This window comes from Xiphophorus hellerii, chromosome 4 (assembly GCF_003331165.1).
Source record: "Xiphophorus hellerii strain 12219 chromosome 4, Xiphophorus_hellerii-4.1, whole genome shotgun sequence".
NCBI lineage: Eukaryota > Metazoa > Chordata > Actinopteri > Cyprinodontiformes > Poeciliidae > Xiphophorus > Xiphophorus hellerii.
Window position 1 is genome coordinate 5,501,761 of NC_045675.1, and position 19,850 is coordinate 5,521,610.

The 19,850-nt window shown below is 35.8% G+C and overlaps 1 protein-coding gene across 1 annotated transcript in view; it reads left to right on the forward strand.

Annotated features, from left to right (window-relative positions):
* Positions 1 to 362: 362 nt before the first annotated feature.
* luzp2 (leucine zipper protein 2) overlaps positions 363 to 19,850 on the forward strand; it is a 173,599-nt gene continuing 154,111 nt past the window's right edge. Inside the window, exon 1 of the mRNA XM_032560118.1 lies at positions 363 to 650. Coding sequence (XP_032416009.1) covers positions 589 to 650 — 62 coding nt within the window. The 5' untranslated portion in view covers positions 363 to 588. The remainder of the gene's footprint in view (positions 651 to 19,850) is intronic.

The following is a 19,850-nucleotide window of genomic DNA, read 5'->3' on the forward strand; positions in this document are numbered from 1 at the left end:
TGTTCAGCATGGCATTCCTCTTATTTCCATCCACACTACTCATTATAATACTAATACTGTAATCTGTTCTTGTGCCTTGCTAGAACTCAGTTGGGACTTTTGTAGTCACTGGTTTATAACCTCTGCTGTTTTCCCCCAAATGTTTGACTGCATCTTTACAAAAATGTAGGAGGCAGAATGAAATGAATGGGAAGGTGTTTTGTTGAGAACACAACAAGCTCCAAACAAAAGCAGAAAAAATGCCTTTCACCAATAGCTGAAGCAGCATGGTCGCTGACATCATATCACTCCCACATCTCACTCGCTTGATTTTAGCCACACCCGCTCTTTTCCATTACCAAGTCAGTCTGTGTCCCTGTGTTATTTAAAGCCAGAGATCCTCCCTCTCTCGCCAAGCCACTGTGTTGCATCTGTCTGCCACGCTACTTGTGTGTCGGTGTGTGTGTTTGTGTGCGTGTAGAGGGGGAGTGTGAAAGTGCGCTAAAAAACCCAGGCAGCCAGTGGGAGAGCTAGAGAGCGAAGAGAGAGACACAGGGGAAAGGCAAAAAGCATCTGAGAAGGGAGCAGGAACGGGAGTGTGAGACAGCTATGAAATTCATCCAGGCTATTTGCTTACTGCTTCTCTTTCCAGCGTTGACCCTCAACAGCAGGTAAGATACAAAATAAGTGCTTTATTTATTTTTGTTTGTTTCAGTCTTGAGCTGATGGAGACTCGGAAACAAACACAGAAATGGTTCAAAGCACGCCTTTAGAAAATCTTGATCACTAACCTGAGTGTCCGTTTAGTCTTGCCATTTTTTAAATCGTTATGTTTTCCTGGAAAAGGCTTTCTGTGTGCTAAGCATGTTGGATGCTGAAAGACTTTGAAGGAGGAAGGCAGGGCTTATCTGTTCAACTGGGCTGTTATCTTTCTCAGTTCGGGGCAGACTGAGAGACAGTTGTCCTTTTGTGTGGGTGATTCATTGGATTTTCCTCCTGTGATCCATCCAGTATAGCGGTGACATCGCTTATTAATGGGCGACTTTTAGCTGCTTTGTGGTGAGGGTGGAAGTTAAAGTGACGGGAAGTGTGCGAGAAAGGGACAAGGCTACTTGTGTTGCAGCGCATGATAAAGAAGCAGGTGCCTGTGCGTGTTTTTCTGTACTTATCTGCAATATCAGGTGCTGGAAATGGAGCAGCGGGAGGCATGGGGAAGAGAAATGAAGTACAGATAAGCACATGAGCCGAGGAAGTTTTAATGATTAGTTGAACCATTGATAAAAATCCGCGGATTTCTCTGTCAGTGCTCGACACCACTGTCTTAATGAGAGCTGCGCGAAGAAACCGAGGCTTTGACAATTACAGGAAGGCATGCGTTCTGAAACTTGTTCTTTTTTATTTTCAACTCAATTCATTTAAACATTTTTTGGTTAGATCTTATTTTAAAACACAGTTAGAGATCAATGGCTTTGAAGTCGAGAGTTCCTCTCGACTTCCATTTACCCGAATGGAAAAATATCCTCATTGTTCCGGATCGATGTTAAATACAATGAAAGACATAAAACAAAAGAACTATTCTCTGCGCATCATGAGTTACAGCGTGGAGAAAAGCAAGGTTATATATGATATATATGTCCATACCTTTTGGGGTTCACTGATGATTTATGAGTCACATAACTACAGGCTGCATTGAAATGTTAACCTCTGTCTGTTTGCATTCTGCAAATTAAGCACCCACAACTACTCCTGTAAGAGACAAAAATGCGTATGTAACCTGCAGGGGTAATTGTTCAAAACATGCAGTTTTCTCCTACTATTATGAGATGATTCGCCCACATTAAAGCTTTTGTCTCGTTTTGAATAATTAAAACACACTTTGTCTCTCAGGCCTTGATTGTAAATACTGTGTGCTATCATCATCTTTCGCGGTACTAATTGGAGAGGGAGGCATTACGCTGGTAATTTGGTCGGTCAGCACAGATTGTTTGTTACCTCTTGAGGGAGGATGTCATGAAAAGTAATTACCAGACCACACAGATATAATCAGTGTTTTATTACGTAGTTTGTTTCCTAACTCAACATAAAAAAATAAAAAAAAAAATCAGTGCAGAGTTCTGAATGTTTGCTAAAGGCGTAGTATCCAGGTAATTTAATTTCTTAGTATTGAGTTCTTGAAATTTATTTATTTTAAACAAAGAAATAAATTACAAAGTGTCAGGTAATAAAGAGATTAGCACTGCCACAATTGCTTTTTTGTATTATTTTATGGAAGCACATGATCTGGACAGATAATTGTTGTATTTACAGCACTTTACTTTTCCCCCAATTTTGTTATGTTACTGCCTCATTCCAAATTGTATTAAATTAATCTTTTCCCTCAAGATTGTATAGACAAAAAACCCACTATGACAATGTGGAAAAAAGTTTTTGAATTTTACAAATTTATTGAAGCACATCTTAGGTAAGTATTCACGGTCTTTGCAATGAAGTTCAAAACTGAGCTGCTTCCACTAATTACCCTTCAGATGTTTTAACAGCTTAAATAAGAGTCCACCTGTGGTACATTGAGTTTATCTAACTTGATAATGAAAGGCACACACTTTTCTACGAGAAACAAAATGTTCTTGTTAGATTAGACAAGGTGTAAATGTCAGGCGTCCTGCTTAGAGGAACAGTGAAGTATGGTGGTAGTTTGGAGGAATACTGTAAAAAATAATGCAAAAACTGCCTGATGATACATATGCTAAGCTTGTGGCATCATATTTAAAGCAAAGGGTGTGACTACTTGCATAAATGTGATTAGATTTTTTATTTTTAATAAATTTGTAAAAATCTTGAAAAAAACATTTTCCCATTGTCATAATGGTGTATTTGTATGTAGAAGGATGCAACATAAAATGTGACAAAATACAAGCGCTGGTGAATACTTTCCGGATACACTGTACGAATATCTGTCCATGTTTATGTGCTTCCATAAAAACAGGAGCTGTAGCGCAGCAGAGAGAAGGGGAGAGGGTGTAAGCAGCACATACATAAGCTTTACTAACAGTGTTAAGACCTTCCTTCTGGCTCTGATTGGTGTATTTCTGTAGATCGCAGAAGGACCACAGGGAGGAAGAAGAATAGCCTGACTTTTTCCACAAATTATGTGTCTCAAATTATTTCATCAGAACATTTTATCAAATATATAAAAGCATCTTCATAAAAGTTTCTTAATGCAGGTTCAAAATTGAATTTGTTTGTGAAATTTTGCCTGCTTGAGTCAAGTGCAGTTGAAATATAGGCTGACTGTATAAAGAAACACCAAAGCCCACTCTTGCAGCATAAACAATAGTTTATGGTTTAAAAGTAATGCTTGTACGTGAGAGCATAGAAAATCAATGGACAGATTCTGCCATTGATAATATTGTCATATTACCATATTATCTATTTTATCATTTTTAATTAAATTATCAGCACAGATGAACTGACATAAGTTTTAAAATTTTAAGTCCACTTTAAGTTCTCTTATTGTAATATTGCACTTATTGATATGCACATTGAAATATTAGATATATTATGAATCACGAGATTCTTTTATTAGCCATCTGAACTGAAGAAATGTCCCACTCTGGAGTTTGATTAAAGTGATCCAGCAGTATCATAGAATGACAGTTGGCCTTGATATGATGTATTGTTCAACAAACTAATTATTATATCAAGTCTTAGTAGAAACAAAATTGAAAGTAGTCTATTCTGACAGATTTCTGTCTGAAGACTTCGGCAGACAGAAATCTGTGTGTTTCTTGTTTTTCAGGGTATTAATTAAATTCTTAAGACTGAATTTGTTTGTGATCTAAAAGATAACTAAAGCCTTTCTTGTGTTGATTGTTTTCTCAGGCACCTGCCATGTGTTTTGTTCTCACTCTGGGGGTCATGGACCCAAACTATGCTCATTATCTGTGACATCCTTATGTTTTGCTGTAATGGTATTACAGAGGACAAACTTGACTGAGAGGTGTTTCTGCGGCAGGGAAATGATTTGTAGCTTCAGTCGTCTAGTCTTTAGATTGCTTTTTTACGCTTGTCTTGATTTACAGTCATTTTATCTGCAGCACGTAAGACAATCCATGTTGTATGTTGCAGTCAACCTTCATTGTTTGACCTGATAACATTGCCTTAAGGAATGACAATTATTGAAAACAGAATCTAAAGATATATGGCAGAATGAATTACAATGTCTGCAAGTAACATTTGAGATTTAAAAATTTAGACCTAGCATTTATTTTTATTTATTTTTTACTGGTAAAATTGTCAATTCATTTTATCTCTAAAATGAATGCTCACTTATAATATTGACAACTTATGATGCATAAGTCGTCATAAATGTCTTGTTTTCTTTTTTTACTCATTCTTGCTTGCTTTAATATCTGACTTGTGGAGTGAGGTGGCTACACAGGCCATGCGTATGTGGTGAATAGCCATGTCTCTGCAGTAATTAATTTGTGCTTAGACTAAAGACAAGGCTGCATCGACATGAGCCCCCTGAGATATGACCGTCCACTGTTTGGTAAGGATTGGGAGGCTAAAACAACAACTCTGCTCTTTTGCTTTTTTCCCCTTCTCTTACCTTTAGGATCAAACAGGTCCTCCTTTTTACACTTTCAAATATTCCCTTTAAGGTATTTCTTGTAACATATTTGACACATTGACTTGACACACTTTTGATGTCTGTTAGCTTAGCAGACTCTTCTTGGAAATGGTGATTTCTGGTTGGATCCTTGGAAAGTTAAATATTTATGAATGTTTTGGACAGCAATTAAAAAGACTTCTATTACACAATTCAATCAGGTTGCTTTAGTAATTTATAATTCTCTGTACATTTGTCTGTTTTTATGCACTTGTGTAGCAAGCAAATTTCTCCATTGTTACTTCTTTGTGCAGGATTCATAGAGAATGTCTTTGTGTATAATACCTTAAACACCAGGCTGAAAACACAAACAACAGCAGCTTTGAGGAACTGTGAGCTTTCTTGATACTAATACTGAGACTGAGTTTGCAAATTGCATACATCAAATGTGACAGAACATGATTAGCAGTACTTATAAAATGGAAACTAGCCAACATTTTCTTTCTGGGTAGATTTTCCATTTACCTAAGTAAGAACAGATTACAGGGATCAATTTATTTAGATTATATTAAATTCAAAAGTCTGTAACCTTGAAAAGACTTTGAACTCAGCATCTAACTTTGTATTAATATGAATTGAAGGTCCTCCTGGACTTTAGCTCATTCTCAAAACCTGACCTCTGTAGAAGTTTCATAGCAACTGCAAAGGTGGCAGTGATCGACGCAGGTTTGCAACTCCACACTTTGATTTGCCTTGTTTCAACTCAGCCATCGGATTCTTTGGAAAGTACAGAAGAAGTACTTGGAGAGCTAAACTATGTCTGTTATGAATTTAGTGTCAGAGCGCAGTGACATTTCTAGTTCAAGTCAGCAACTTATGCTGCTGTTTGTCTCAGTTTGGATTGAAAGCGCGTGAGCTCCATCATCTAAACAAACTCATATTTTTTTATATATTTGTGTAAACATTTGTGCATGTCACAGAATGACAGGCTGGTGGAAAATGGGTAAAGTGTCAAAAGTGACTAAAAAATGTGGGAGAATGGCCATTTGCTTTATCACAGAGAAAGTTTTCTGATGAATAACTGAGTGTGACTTGACTCATGCATCATAGTACGTTTGTGTGTATCAAAGTGATTTACACGTACCAATTTACTGCATTCCAATTTTACTATATCATCAGACAGGGTCTATTGCACAGCCACAATCAGAAAAACACAACCTTCAGGAGTGGGGTCATCAAGATGAGACAAAATTATATTTGTTCAGGCTGGGAATGTCCTCGGCTCAAATCAGGTAGAGAATGATAATTAAAATTCAAAGGACAAGGCGTAATGGTCACACCATGGCAACCACACCACCTCATGACAGTAATGAAGTGGGCCACAATAAACAGAACCTTGGGTGGCTCCAACAAATGAGAAAGTAATTAAAAGGGCCAAGATCAGTGCTGGGTGAAAAGTAGCCATGTGTTTTATATTCAAGGCCACATAGTAGATTATGTGTTCTGTGAAGACTTTGGAAATTGAAACTGTACAACATAGATTACATTTACTGTAACACTTGGCTAGCACCATTGTCAATGCTGATACAAGCAGAAGTGGACAATGATGCGAGTGTCCTTATTGAAATTAAAACATGTGAATGAACCTTATTCACTCTTTTTCCAGTCTTTATTGAATTTGCCTGCAATGACTTTTTAAATCCAGCAGATATCACTGCAAGTGATACAGCAGCACAGTTTCAACACATTGTTGACATTTTGGGAAATGTGCCATACAGCCAATGAGGCTTCATCTGCCCATCACTAGAACCACTTTGTCATAGTGTTCTTTTGAAATTTTTCTTCGAGACCAAATCACTTTGAAGTTTAAGTTGTGAATGTCCAAATTCATAATTTCGCAGCAGCTTTAGTCAACATTATCTGTTTCTTATCACAAGTTGTTTGAAGTCTATGTATAAATATGCCCAGGGGTTTTCAATCTGTGGGGTTCATTATTACCGATCCTGATTTTACATCTTTCTAACTTTTGCTTGTATCTCAGTTTTTGCAACATGATCCGGTATGCTGCGTCTGCCTGTTCCTCTAACAGTATGGCTGTATCCATGAGTAATGCAGATTTCAGATTCAGAAAATGCATCTGTCTACAAAGTAATTGGTGATAAGCTAATTCCATTTACACAGGAATATTTGCTTGCTTGGTTTGAAACAGCCCTAAACCTTTGCCATTGCAGTTCCTTTTCTCCAGTTTTTGTCTCGTTATTTATTTTTTTCTCCATCACACTTAGTGTAAATAGAATTATGTTGTGACTGCTATAACTGTCCTCCTATGAAACAAATGTCCCCTTGAAAAGTAAGCAGTTGTGTGAAATAAAAGCATTGTGTCAGAGATTTTATCTCAAAGTTTTTGGAGACAGCCCTCTTGAGTCATCAAAAGAACCTTTACAGCTCTATTATAAAAGTGAAAAAAAAATATATATATATATATATATTGTGTAAGTGTACATCCTTTTTCCAAATAGGATCCTAGATAAAACCAAAAAAACTTGGATTGTTTCTTTTTTCTCAGTCCCAGTATGTCTTGACATTTATTCAGTAATTATTTGGATAACTATTGAAAGGAATGTAAGTTGCTCTTTCAACGATATTACAATGTTCTGTGTGTTGGATTATGATTTGGGAAAGTGCTCTCTAACACATTGGTCCAAAATCTCCCAAAAGTGCTGACTTAGGTTAATAATGTAATTGCCATAGCCAATGATTTACATCCATTCAATACACTTTAAGCCATTAAATTACTGCTCCTGCCCACTAAATTGGGGGCATCACTGTCACAGAGAAGACAAACCCCATCAGGATAGAAATGCTTCATAAGAGGATAAAGGTGATCATTTAGACGAATGTAAGTACTAATTTTCTGTGACCTGTTCCTGTATAGGACATGACTAGATGACCTCACAGTCAGGGTTCATGTATTCAAGCTGCTCTCTTTATGATCAACACTCATGGACTTGACCACTCAGGAATATAGAGGAGCATGGTTCATCTGACCATATGACTTTTTCTAGATCTCTTGAGACCATTGCCTGGGGTTTTTGTACCACTGAACTTTCAAAAGTGCATCCGTTTTTGTAGCGAGGTGTTTAAGCACTGCAACACGTTTTTTTTTTTTATCCCTCCAGGTATTTGTCGACATATTGTGCTTGCTCTCTGACTGACCATGTTCTGCTTCAATTTTCCATTCGCCAGAGTTCTCCTTATGCTTTTCCTTTTATACTATAGAGAGATACAAGAAGCATTGTTATCTGAAGTGTGCTTTGCACCTAGTCTAGTGGCATAATTTAAAATCAAACCATACAAGCCCTACGTCCGTCATATTAGTCATATAGATTGTGTTTTCTTGCCATCTTAAAACAAAAATTTTTAGGGTAATGTTCATGTTTCATAGATGCAATTTAAATGTTAACAATTGAGCTATATATTCAGCTTTCTAAACACATATTTATTCCATGTATTGATTTATAAAATGCTTTCAAATATTCAAACAGGCAGACCAAAGCACTTAAAAAAATAACATTTGCTATTGATTATTTCAATTAAAACGTAAACAGTTTTAGGTGGAAAAGCACTGAGACTTTGGAACAGCAGAATAAAAAGCACCCAAGCATATATTAGACATATTACAATATTCATCTAACTTAGTAATTTAGTAACATTTTAGTCAGAAACAAAATAAAAATAAATAATTCTTCTTTCCTTTTTAATAAAATAAAAAGAGACATTTGCTGGGTATTAAATTAATACAAGGTACATAACAAGCACTATGGTGATTTAGTTAATAATTGTGAGGCTATGTATGTTTTATTAATTCTTCTTTAAAATTTGTCCAATTAAAAATCGCCTGCCTGCTTGAGATATATTTTGCTTCTTTAAAGCTGACTGAAGTGTTATAAAGTACTGCCCTATGTAATGTGAGGCTGTTTTAATCACAACTCTCATATGTACTGTAGTTTTGAAGTCTTCACACAGTTCTCATATAAATTCAAGGCATATATAAGTTTGTTTTCCTTTTTGAAAGTTAAATTCAGATATCTTTAAAGCAAGCTAGAACAGCATATAGCAGTGCAATATTTAATCTTTAGAAATGAAACTCTAAGTAGTTTTTCTCTTGAGAAATTGATTCCAGATAAGCAAGGGAACAAATCATTCATGTGAAATGAAACTTTGCATTATCACAAAATGTAATTCACATTAAAGATGTGTGGCTCAGAAAACTTTTTTTTTTTAACTTTTAAATTTTAAGCATCTTTGAAAGACAATATACTGCTGCCTTGTGTGTGCATTTACATATTTAGCTGGGCTTAAAGATCCTTAAATAACAATGAAACTCTTCCCTATTCAATCCCACCTTAAAATACACCTGACCTTTCATTTATAACATTTCACACAGTCTATACAAAATGAGGAGATTGCAAAAGGTGGTTGTTAAAGAAAGATAGAAAAAAACATGCAAACACAACAAGACAGGAATGACAGAAAAAGGATTTATTAGGCAACGACAGAAATTGCTTTAATGGCAAATTAAAAAGGCCAGTGATTTTATGATTTTTCAGTCAAGTAGATTTTTGGATATATTATTAGTAAAACTGTGGCATATTTAAGGTTCAAACTCTTAACTCTTGCAAACTAAAATCTTTATTTATTGATGTTAAGAGTGTCACATAAATGTGCATATGATTCTGCATCAATGACTTTTGTTACAGGTTTGAATACTTTGAGTTTGGCAGTTTATGGAGATCTTACTTTTTAGTTTTTATTCTATATTGTTCACTTTTGCCATTTGATGCACTGCCACAGAAATATTGATCAAGTTGTGGAAGCTATATGAGTCTTAATCGCTGCATCCTCGAGAACTTGATTTGTCAGCACAGATATTAGTCACAGCTGTAATTGGCAGACGGCTAATTACTCAGTCCTTGTAAACATGTTGCTTGTGTTGTTTAAGTGATGAGTTGTTAGTAGCCCAGGCTTTTTGTTATACAGTGAAATGCAAGATGTATAAACATAATAAACAAACGCTGTGCTGCATTCTTTGTCATGGTAACTTTGCATATAAAATGTCAGTATTCATTGTGGGGATTGTTGTAGAACGGCTTTGCTGCTCCTCAGCCAAATAAGCCTGGGAGCGTGTCGTTTCTTGGTAGCACTGAGAGAGCTGTGGCATTACTGCATGGGCTTGAACTAAAGTGCATGATCAATACATTTTATATTTTCAGCTTGTTTCCAATCTGGCTACTTGCATAGGAGAAAAATGTTTTCTTTGTATTTATTTATCTGCAGAAAGTTTCAGTGGATGTTTTTGAGCAGTTATGTGCTGGACAAACACAAGGCAGTGTACTTTTGTGAAATGGAATACAAATAATACAAGGTTTTCATTTGTTTTACAAACTAAATAGGTTTGGTATGCATTTGTATTTAGCCTCCCTGAGTCAGTATTTTGTAGAACCACTTCTCATAACAGCAGGTCTTTTGGGGTATGTCTCTCCCAGATCTGTACACGTTTTCACTCATTTTTTGTAAAACTTGTCTAAGCTTAAGCTCAGACTTTTTGTATTGCCAGAAATTGTGAAATTATTGATATTCAGTTCTTACCACAGTTTCCTAATTAGATTTAGGGTTCAGCTTTGACTGAGCCATTCAACACATATTTTAAATTTGCTTTTAGCCATTTATTGTAAACCTTTCCATTTTTTGTTCTTTTAAGACTTTTGCAGCTTCTTACAGATCCTCTTCCAGGCCTGTGTTTTTCTCTATCTACCATTCCATCAGCTCTGACTAACACTGGTGAAGAAAAGTATTTCCATAGCAGAATACTGCAACAGCCATGTTTTAACATGGTATTGGTGTGTTCATGTCACATGTTCATAATTTTTTATGAAAGTCAAAAATAGATATGCCAATGTGGTTGCAATGTGACCTAGTACGAAAAAGCTAGAGATTTGAATACTATTGAAAGCTACCTGTTGAATTCTAATCTTCAAATATAGTAAGCTAGAATAAATTATCAAAACAAAATACATGCAGAATATAAATATCATCTTAATAGCAAAACGTCAATTGTAAGTAATATTAAGGAAACACATCAAACATTTGAATTCATTTGTATTCATGCTTGCACACCAAGATACTGCCCTTCACAGTGTGATCCCCTACATCCCTTCAGTGGGTTTTTTGTTAGCGCCATTGGTTGTGCAAGACCAGATTAACTATGCAACAGTTATAAAGGTAGAAATCATTTTTAATCACATTACTCATCCCGGTTTTCCTGAGGTTTCATGGGATTCTTTTCTTAATCAGGGAATACTTGAACAATAATTAAGCTGAATCACCAATCTGCATTTTCTCTGATTTCATCCTTTTCCACAGTGTAATGGCCCATAATTGGTTGAGTACAGATTGAAGTGGAATCCTCAGAAGCATGATTACTGGAACATTGCAGATATCAGAGAATATAGATGATTAGTTTTGAAGTCATCCTAACCCTAACCCATTGTTCAGTTATTTTCATTCCCTGATCTTTTCACTTAGGCTTCAGTTTCTTCTAGTAGTAAATATTTTTATGTTTTTCTTTTATTCACCAAGTTGGAATTTCACGTAAGATCTCCATGTATGTAGATGTACATACATGTAGATAAGATCTACATACATGTCTTTTTAACCAGCAAATAGATGAATGCTTTTGCAATTAAATGTTTTTCATATTCACAGAAAATGTTCAAATAAGCTTGAACCTTTGCAGTATGTGAAAATGTATAAACACCTGAATTATAATAACTATGTAATATAATTCTATAAATGTAACGTATCTATTCCAGCTGAAGCACTGGGCACCATGCCAGCGACACCTGTGCATAAAAATGCTGCTTTAGTTGAATATCTGTGATACAATTTCAGGTTCACAAGCTCTATTGATATTCTCTTTTTTCTTTTTTGAGAGCAAAAACTGTATATAGTACAGAATTATTTCACACAGTACAATATACAAAATATATACCTTGTTTGAAAGAACATATTGTATACAAGCAGGTAAAAGCAAACTCTTTTTGTTAAAAACTGTTTAAAAAAATACCACTCTTCTTTTTTTCCCAATGCTAGACATTTTTTTCTGTATTTATTCGCCACTCTCTTCTCTTCTCAATGCTTAAAGGTTACAGGATGTTGAATAATCCTTGATGTAGAACAGTTAGTTCCATTGAAATTGTCTGTTCGTCCTTCGTAATAAAGCACTTGTACACTGTGCAACACTGGTATTGGGTCGTACAAAAACCTGCACGTTGACAAGTAACTTCAACTCAAATAAAAGGTTTCAGTCAAAACCATATGTCATTTGATTCTAATCTTGATATTTCTCTCTAAAGTCTCTCTAAAGTACGGGAGATGCTTTTACCCTGTCAGTAGGTAGATGTTAAAGATTTCATATGCAGTTATTCACTTCAAATGTTACTTGCTTAAGATTAGTTTTCTAGCCAACTGCTAAGTGGTGGCTGGTCACACAAAATGACAACAAAAATTCCTGATTTTGTGATATGGGAATCCACAATGAATAAGTAATAAGTTAATCCCTCCTACCTCCTAAAAGTGGTAGGAGGGATTAACTTATTACTTATTCATTGTGGATTCCCATCTGAATCCCGCTGTAGGAATTACTCCTGAAAGAGGTATTTGTTTTGGTCAGTCAGCTATTAGATGTGTCTTTGCTTTGTGCAGTTGGGAGAACTGTTTGTTAATAGGTTTTAGCATTTAGAAACAGTGCAAACTTTAAATTTGGTGCAGCACAAGGCTGTGCAGACACAATGCCTGAGTAATTGAGGCCTGATCAGTGCTGAACGTATGCACATTGGATGGAAGTCTTAGCTGCCAGAATTTGTTTTTAAAACTCTTTTCAGCTTTTCGTTCTATTTCACATAACACCTGTTATCTGGGATCCGTTTACCTAATTACTCCACTTTACCTAAGTAAAAAAGAAAATTTTTGTACTGCACGCTGGCATATTGCACATTCTAATACTGTGTCTGGCAGATTTGTGCTGTCAGTGTTCAAGGAGAAGCCAAATAAGCAGATGTTCATAAGATGAAATTGATTTCTAAAGACACAACATAAAGCTGCCAAACTGCTTCTGTGTTTTTCATTTCCTGTCTTTTATTAACCCCTCTGCATTTCCTCTCTGCTAAGTAAACTGTACAGTATATCAAATTAAGCTTCCATGTACCATTTTTCAAGAAACATATCTGCTTCTTTGGGTGAAGGATACATAAATCTGAATCCTTTATCGGGCACCAGTACACCTCCTCAAAGACGCCTGTGTTGATTCTGTTATTGTTATCTAATCATTTCCTGAGCATATTCTGGTGTCAGGATCCATCTTGGGTGACAAGCGCCGGTTCCATGTGAGTCCCCAATCTCCCTGTTGTTCCACTGTTTTGCCATGACACCTAACTGATAAGTGTGTTGTTCAGTGTGTGCCTAAGAAGGGATGAGTTTCAGCAGTGACAGTTGGCATTTAATACAGAGAAGTCATTCAGTATTGCCCACTGTGGCAGTTTATCTCGTAAATGGTTTTTGTTTCATATTTTCATGCCTGCAGACCTTGGTAGTTGATGGCACTGAGGAGACCCCTGCTTATTCGCTGCAAAAGAAAATAGTGTCTTGAGGAAAGGCAAAGTGTCAGAGATGTGATTAATTCATATGCTTTGGTCAAAGAAGACAATTTATATAAATTTGTCACTTTCAAAAATATGCAAAATTGAAATAACAGCTAAGCAGCAGAACCGTGGAAAACTAATTTAATTAAGTCAAACATGGAATTTGCATTTTCAAAATGTGTATGTCTAAGCAATTTTTCTTAATAAGAAAGTGCATTTTGCCCTCCAGTCCTCTACCTGCATCCATCAAAAATGTGTGCAACAATAAAAATCTCAATCATTTTCATCCTAGTAGGCATTACTGTAACTTATGAACGTATGAAATATTGTTGGAACAACAATCTTTGCATTCAATGTCAGTGGGATATCCAATAGACTGTGAAGTAATTTATATTTGTACCTAATTATACTAAAAAACAGGAAAATATTAAACATGACAAACTACATAGACTGCATTCATTTTTTGTTAGAAACTCACTATTACACCCTATACTTGTTCGTCCAATTGTAGAGTATTTTTAATAGTGGCTATGGCTATTAATAAAACATGTTACATCAATTTTGATCTTTGTAAGAAAACTGTATGTGATGCACAACAAATGCATAACAAATTAAGAACCTGAGAATTGAGCAGAATTCCTATGAAATTCTGCTCAATTCTCATGTTCCTTCATTACTCTCTTTGGGATTTCACCCAATGAAATCAATTTCTCCAGCTGAATTTCAGCCCTCACCAATCAAGAAAGAGTTCTGAATGATGATACTGATTTTCTGCACTGTGTTACAATTGTTCTCTGTCTGTAAGCAATTGTTTCTCAATAGCCAACGATCTGTGGGAAGTAGAGAACGGTTTTTATTAGGCCAGGTAATTTTTTAAGAAGTGAAGAATTTTAAATGTATTTATATATTATGTGTTTATACATATTTTTAAAGATCCAGCCAGACACTTATAAAAGTTGATTAGAAACAATAACAACCTAACTAAGCCAACCAAGAAAATAGGATGAAAATAGGACAGGTACAGCGCTGGTAATGAAGAAATTCTTATGGACAAAATTACGTAGAACTGTACTTCTACTTAAATATTATCGTACCAAATATTTTGCTACATAAGGTAATCTTTCTATGTTACCTAAATGACTGGTGGGTTGCCTAAGCACATATTCCTTTTGCAGAAATTAGTACAATCTTTTTCTGGTTGTTTTTGTGTTGCTTTTGTCTTTTTTTAAGTGGGGATGCATCTGTGCTTGAAACACTCGCATCATGTTTTTAAATTTGAAATTAACAACAAATTTGTCTACTGGCAATTATAATGTTTGTGCCTAAAAATCTGAAACAGCAGTGTTTTTGTTCCGTTGTGTGGGACAATAGCTTTGTTTTGATGGTTTCCTTCAATTTATACACATATTTAAAGGATTTGAAAGGGAGGACCTTTAACTCTGCCACTGTCATTTACTGGGATTATGGTAGGCACATGGAAATCAGGCAAAGTAAAGCATGGTGAGAAACTGTGCACATTTAACAGAACACATATAGCATACTGGCAAAAGAAAGCAGTGGTCACAAGAGGTATATGGTATATGCACCTGTCATGTCATGATCATCATGCACACTGTGTTTGGACACGCCTGCATATTTGCACACACACATATATATATTAAAATCCATATTTTAATATGCTACTTAATACTAAGTAGCTTTGAATAAGAAATGTAAATGTCCTGTGGCACTGATAATTTCTGAGCAGCAAGCAGTAATCTTCCAATGATGCTTTCAGCACTAAGAGGCTTTTGGTACTTTCCAATCAATTTCCTTTGTCAGGACTACTTTTTGGCTACAGATGTAAACTCAGTCATGCAGTCCCCTCTCTTGCTGATTGCATCTCTCTGATCAATCTGTGCCTGTCTGACTCTTTAGTTCTGAAAAAAGTGCCAAGAGGTCTGTGTTGCAGAATGTGCTGATAGAGGGCCAAAGAGCAAAGAGTAAGCTTTTGTTGCAAATGTGTCCTTTCTTCGTTTGTCCGTGTGTGTGTGTGTAAGCATTGAACCTCACTGCTGGGCACAGAGAGGGCAGCGAGAGGGTGTTATGTTGCTGAAGTCCACCACCCCCGTTTGACTGTCTGTCAGATGTCTTGCTTGGCTGAATTCCACACAGCGATGGTGTTGACAAAATGACAGGAGGGTGGCACACTCCAGTGAATGTCAATTTGGCTGCGAAGCGCCGTTTTCCCAGAAGCACTGAAGCTCTCACCCACCAAAACATATAAAGAAAAGCTGTCGTTCTGAAGAAAATACAAACTCTGGTGTAATGGATATTTATATGAAACACACAGCTGCATAGCAACATATGAAGCTCAATTATTGTTTGTTTTTATCTGGAGATAAACATTTTGAATGAAATTACATCCTTTGAGCTCCAGTTAGCTGCCGTGTGGAATTTGTGACGCTAGCAATGTAGTTAAAATGTGCACTAAAGTACTAATTCAGTCTCAAATGTTTACACAGACCTGAGTGTTTTGGCTGCACTTACTTTCCTGACCCAGCTCTTTGGATTAGAGAAGCATTCTACTTTGACTCTAATCTTATAATCTGTGTAGTAACAACACAGTTCCAAGACATTCACAAACTAATTGAGTTGAAGAACCACGGAGGTTACAAAGAACATTTTGTGCAGACATGAATCTAAAGGCTAAACATGAAAATTTGTGTACTATCTTACCCTCAAGTGTTAAATGCCTTATACCAAACAACCTTCCCCAAAGGTTTTGGCAAATTAGTATATGATGACAGGTGCTTGGATTAACATTGATTTAACAGGCTTTATAAAATTCCCATGGGCAAAAGGCACAGTTTTTTGATGACTTACTTACTTGCTGCTGAAACCATTAAAATTGAAAATATTGTCCCTACTTGCATTAAAGACCACCAATGACCCCAAAGGTTGATGGTAAAATATCAAAAAGTATACTTGTTTTTCTTACCTTTGCTTATAATTGAGTGTTGATGTGATAAAAAAATAATTTTTTAATATCCATATTATCTGTGAACTATTTTGAACAGGAATGTTAGCACAAGATACTGTAGAGCCTCTAGGTTGCCCACTGGTTGTATCACACTTTGTCGAAACTGTATAGGGATCTTGGGAAGGGTGATCTGGTGGTCTGGGCACACTGGTAGGTGGGGGACATTTGTTCTTAAGAAATTTTCATTGAGGTTGCAGATTATAAAAAAGCCCACATGTGATGACACAGATGCACTTTCTCTGAATAGGGACTGACTATATGTGAATGTATAACTACAAGAGTGGCTGATTATCATTTTGTGATGCGTGTAAACGAACCTGTGCTATAAAAATACAATTCAACTCATGTTCAAAACAATAATGGCTTGCTTCATTGGAATACATGCACAGATAGGGGCATTCTGATGACATAAATTCCAGTAGCAGCAAGACCATGCCTTGCAAAAGTATTTAAACCACAAACTGCATTTTATTTATTAATAAAAATCTGAAGTCTGCCATCCATATGTGGTCATTCCTCATGATGATTACATCATCATTGAAAAATACTGTACGTTATGTTGTAGTTGCAACTGAAGGTCTTTCGGGTATGTTTTAAATCAGGTTTGCGCATTACCCATTTTTCTTTGCACAAAAGCTCAGGCTCAATTAGATTTGAACCTGAGCTATTCTTAGAGATGAATATACTTTAGTTCAAACTATTTCACTGCAGCCCTGGTTTTATCTTTAAGGCCATGACCACTCTTGCCTCAATATTTTCTGCAGCATCTAAAACCAAGTTCAGTGCTGTCTGTTAACTGACCATCTGCCAAAATGCTGTGCCAAGTATTGAAATATCTGGTCATGATCTTGGCCTTCACTTACTTGATGTATCAGAAGCACTGATCACCAATTCAGCTGTCCCCCAAAAAGCAAGAAATTATAAATATCAAGCGGTGCCTGACATTTTCTGGCAAAACTGTGCTGTGTCACTGCAGCTGCGACAGATTTCTGACATTTTGTTTCTTTTGCCCATCTACTGGCACTTACTGCTGTTTCTTTTCTTTCATTTTCCTCTCCCTCCTTTCAGCATCTGAGTCTACTAATAGGTGCGATAGAGAGTTAACACTCGTAACTTGGTATGGCTTCATTATGGAACACAATTGGCCTGCAACAACAAATCCAGCATTTTCCATCAAGCATTGTGACAGTGGTTACTGAGATATTGAGATTGCACAGTGTGACATGATCTTTGAAACTGTGCTGTGTCATAGGCTGTGGGCTTAGATTTTCTTCCAAGGCTGGCTCTGTCTATCTGTTCATCATGTCAGACTAGCTTCCTTGTCTCTGATGAAGGAGCGAATACCCACTGCAAGATTATGAAGAATTTTTTGCTTATAGTTCTGCCATACTCATTTTTTCATTGTTTCATAACTTAACCTCAGTGAAAACCTCAATTTGTTCAGTAATGTCCTCTAACAGTCCTCTGAAGCCTTCACAGAACAAGTGTACAAGATATTTGCCTCACCTGCTTTTTAGATTTGTAATAAACTTCTTTGTAAAAAAATTCCATTTCATTTCTATTCACAACTATGCATTACTTTGCATTGCTTCATCACATGAAAAGAAATACAAATAATTGACCATCTAATTTAATTTTTAGTTTGTTTGGTTTTGGCTGAGCTATTTTTGAGGCAAAATTTACAAGATTCTAGACTAACTACTTTATTTATAGACAAAAAGACTTAGGATTTTTAACACTTTGTGCCAGGAGCACAATAAAAAAACCGTGATATTCATTTTTTAAAAAGCTTCAGTCCATTTTTGTCACTCCTACTTAAAGGCTAGGTTTTGTTATCTATCTTCTTCAGGCCTTTTTTAAATAATTAGGACACAACAACGCAGAACATTCACCAGTGCCTAACAACAATATTAAGCAGAAATAGTCGTCCACAGTGCTAAAATAGATAACTGACTGTGACAAGTGCAGAAAATATCAAGCATTACATAAAAATGTATATATATATATATATATATATATATATATATATATATATATATATATATATATATGAAATATGAAAATATGAAAATTGAAATATGAAATATGAAATTTTAAAATGAGTCCTCTAGAAATGTATTTCACTTTAAAATTATTTTTCATATAAAACAAGATTTGATCACATATTAACAATGTGGTTTTAAATATACTCAATTCCTATTATCCAATATTGTTCCTTTTGTGGTTAGTGCTTAATACTCTTACCTATAGTCTTAGTGGTGCAAGCCTTTCAAAGATAAATGGATGCTTTGAGTATGAACTTACACATACTGTGCCCAGTAAGTGAATTTTTGGCCAAGCTGGGACAGGTTTAAAAAGACCCGAACAATGGTCGTCTGTGGGAGTGAAAAATTGTCCCCGGTGAACATGACCTTGTACGTCTTTTCCTTATCAGTCTCAATCCAGACAAAAGGCTCTGCAGTATCACCTGCTGTCCGCATTGACCACAACTCAGTAGTTACAACTCTGGCATTTGATTTTGTCCTTAAAGTCAAAAAGGTGCTTAAAAGCCCAGCGCTTTAAATCCCTCTACAGCATTAAGAGATTGATAAACAATGAAAAGCACAAATTTAGAGTACTGCAGCACACATTTGTAAACCCTTTTTTGCAAAAGAGGCTTTACGATCCTTTGAAACATTTTCTGTGTTGCAATAAGAAATTAAGCTCAGCCCGTTGTCACTAATAACAGATTACACCAACCAATGTCTGTAAAAGAATGCTTTGGTTTGTCTCACTTGTGAAATGTGTTATACTAATCCAACCGTTTCCTAACCTTTGGCGATAACAGGTTTCTTTGAGAAAATTTTTCGCTACATAGCAAGCGGACTCCGTTGCTTAAATGAATAGGACTAATAATAAATTATAACTTTGGACCCTGCTGGATTAACAATGATCTTGTGCTCTTGGAAATTTGTTGAGCTGCTTTTTCTACACCAACACCTTTTATATACATTGGCTTTGAGGAAGTCCGTTTTATTTGTGCAATTGATGAAACATTATGTTCAATGTTTGGTGAAGGAAAAATAACTGCATGGTGGTTATAAAATGGGGGAAAAGGCAGGGCTTCTAAAACAGTCTGTTTATGTACTTACTGCTACACCTCACTGTACAGCTGATTTACTCATGCTGTGCACCGCTTAGGTCATCAGGGGAGTGCTATGCATTGGTAAATGCAAGCTGTGTGTAGAATTGATATAGCTGAAAATGCTGATGAAATAAAAATGCAAGACACTCAGAATCAGCAACCAGAAATGAAGGGCTGAAAAGTGCATACTATTCTCAATTGCTTCATATTCATATAGTTTCATAAGAATTTGCTTTCTTAAGCAAGACCTTAAGTAAAACAAATTATTAGGTTCATTTTCTGTGCCTAACGCTACATGATGCAATTTGATACTGTTTTTGGAGCATAAGTAATGTCATAAGATTAAAAAAAAAATAAATTGAATGTAGGAATAATAACTTTTATATGAAGAATACAATCTGTTCTTTAATGGGGAAT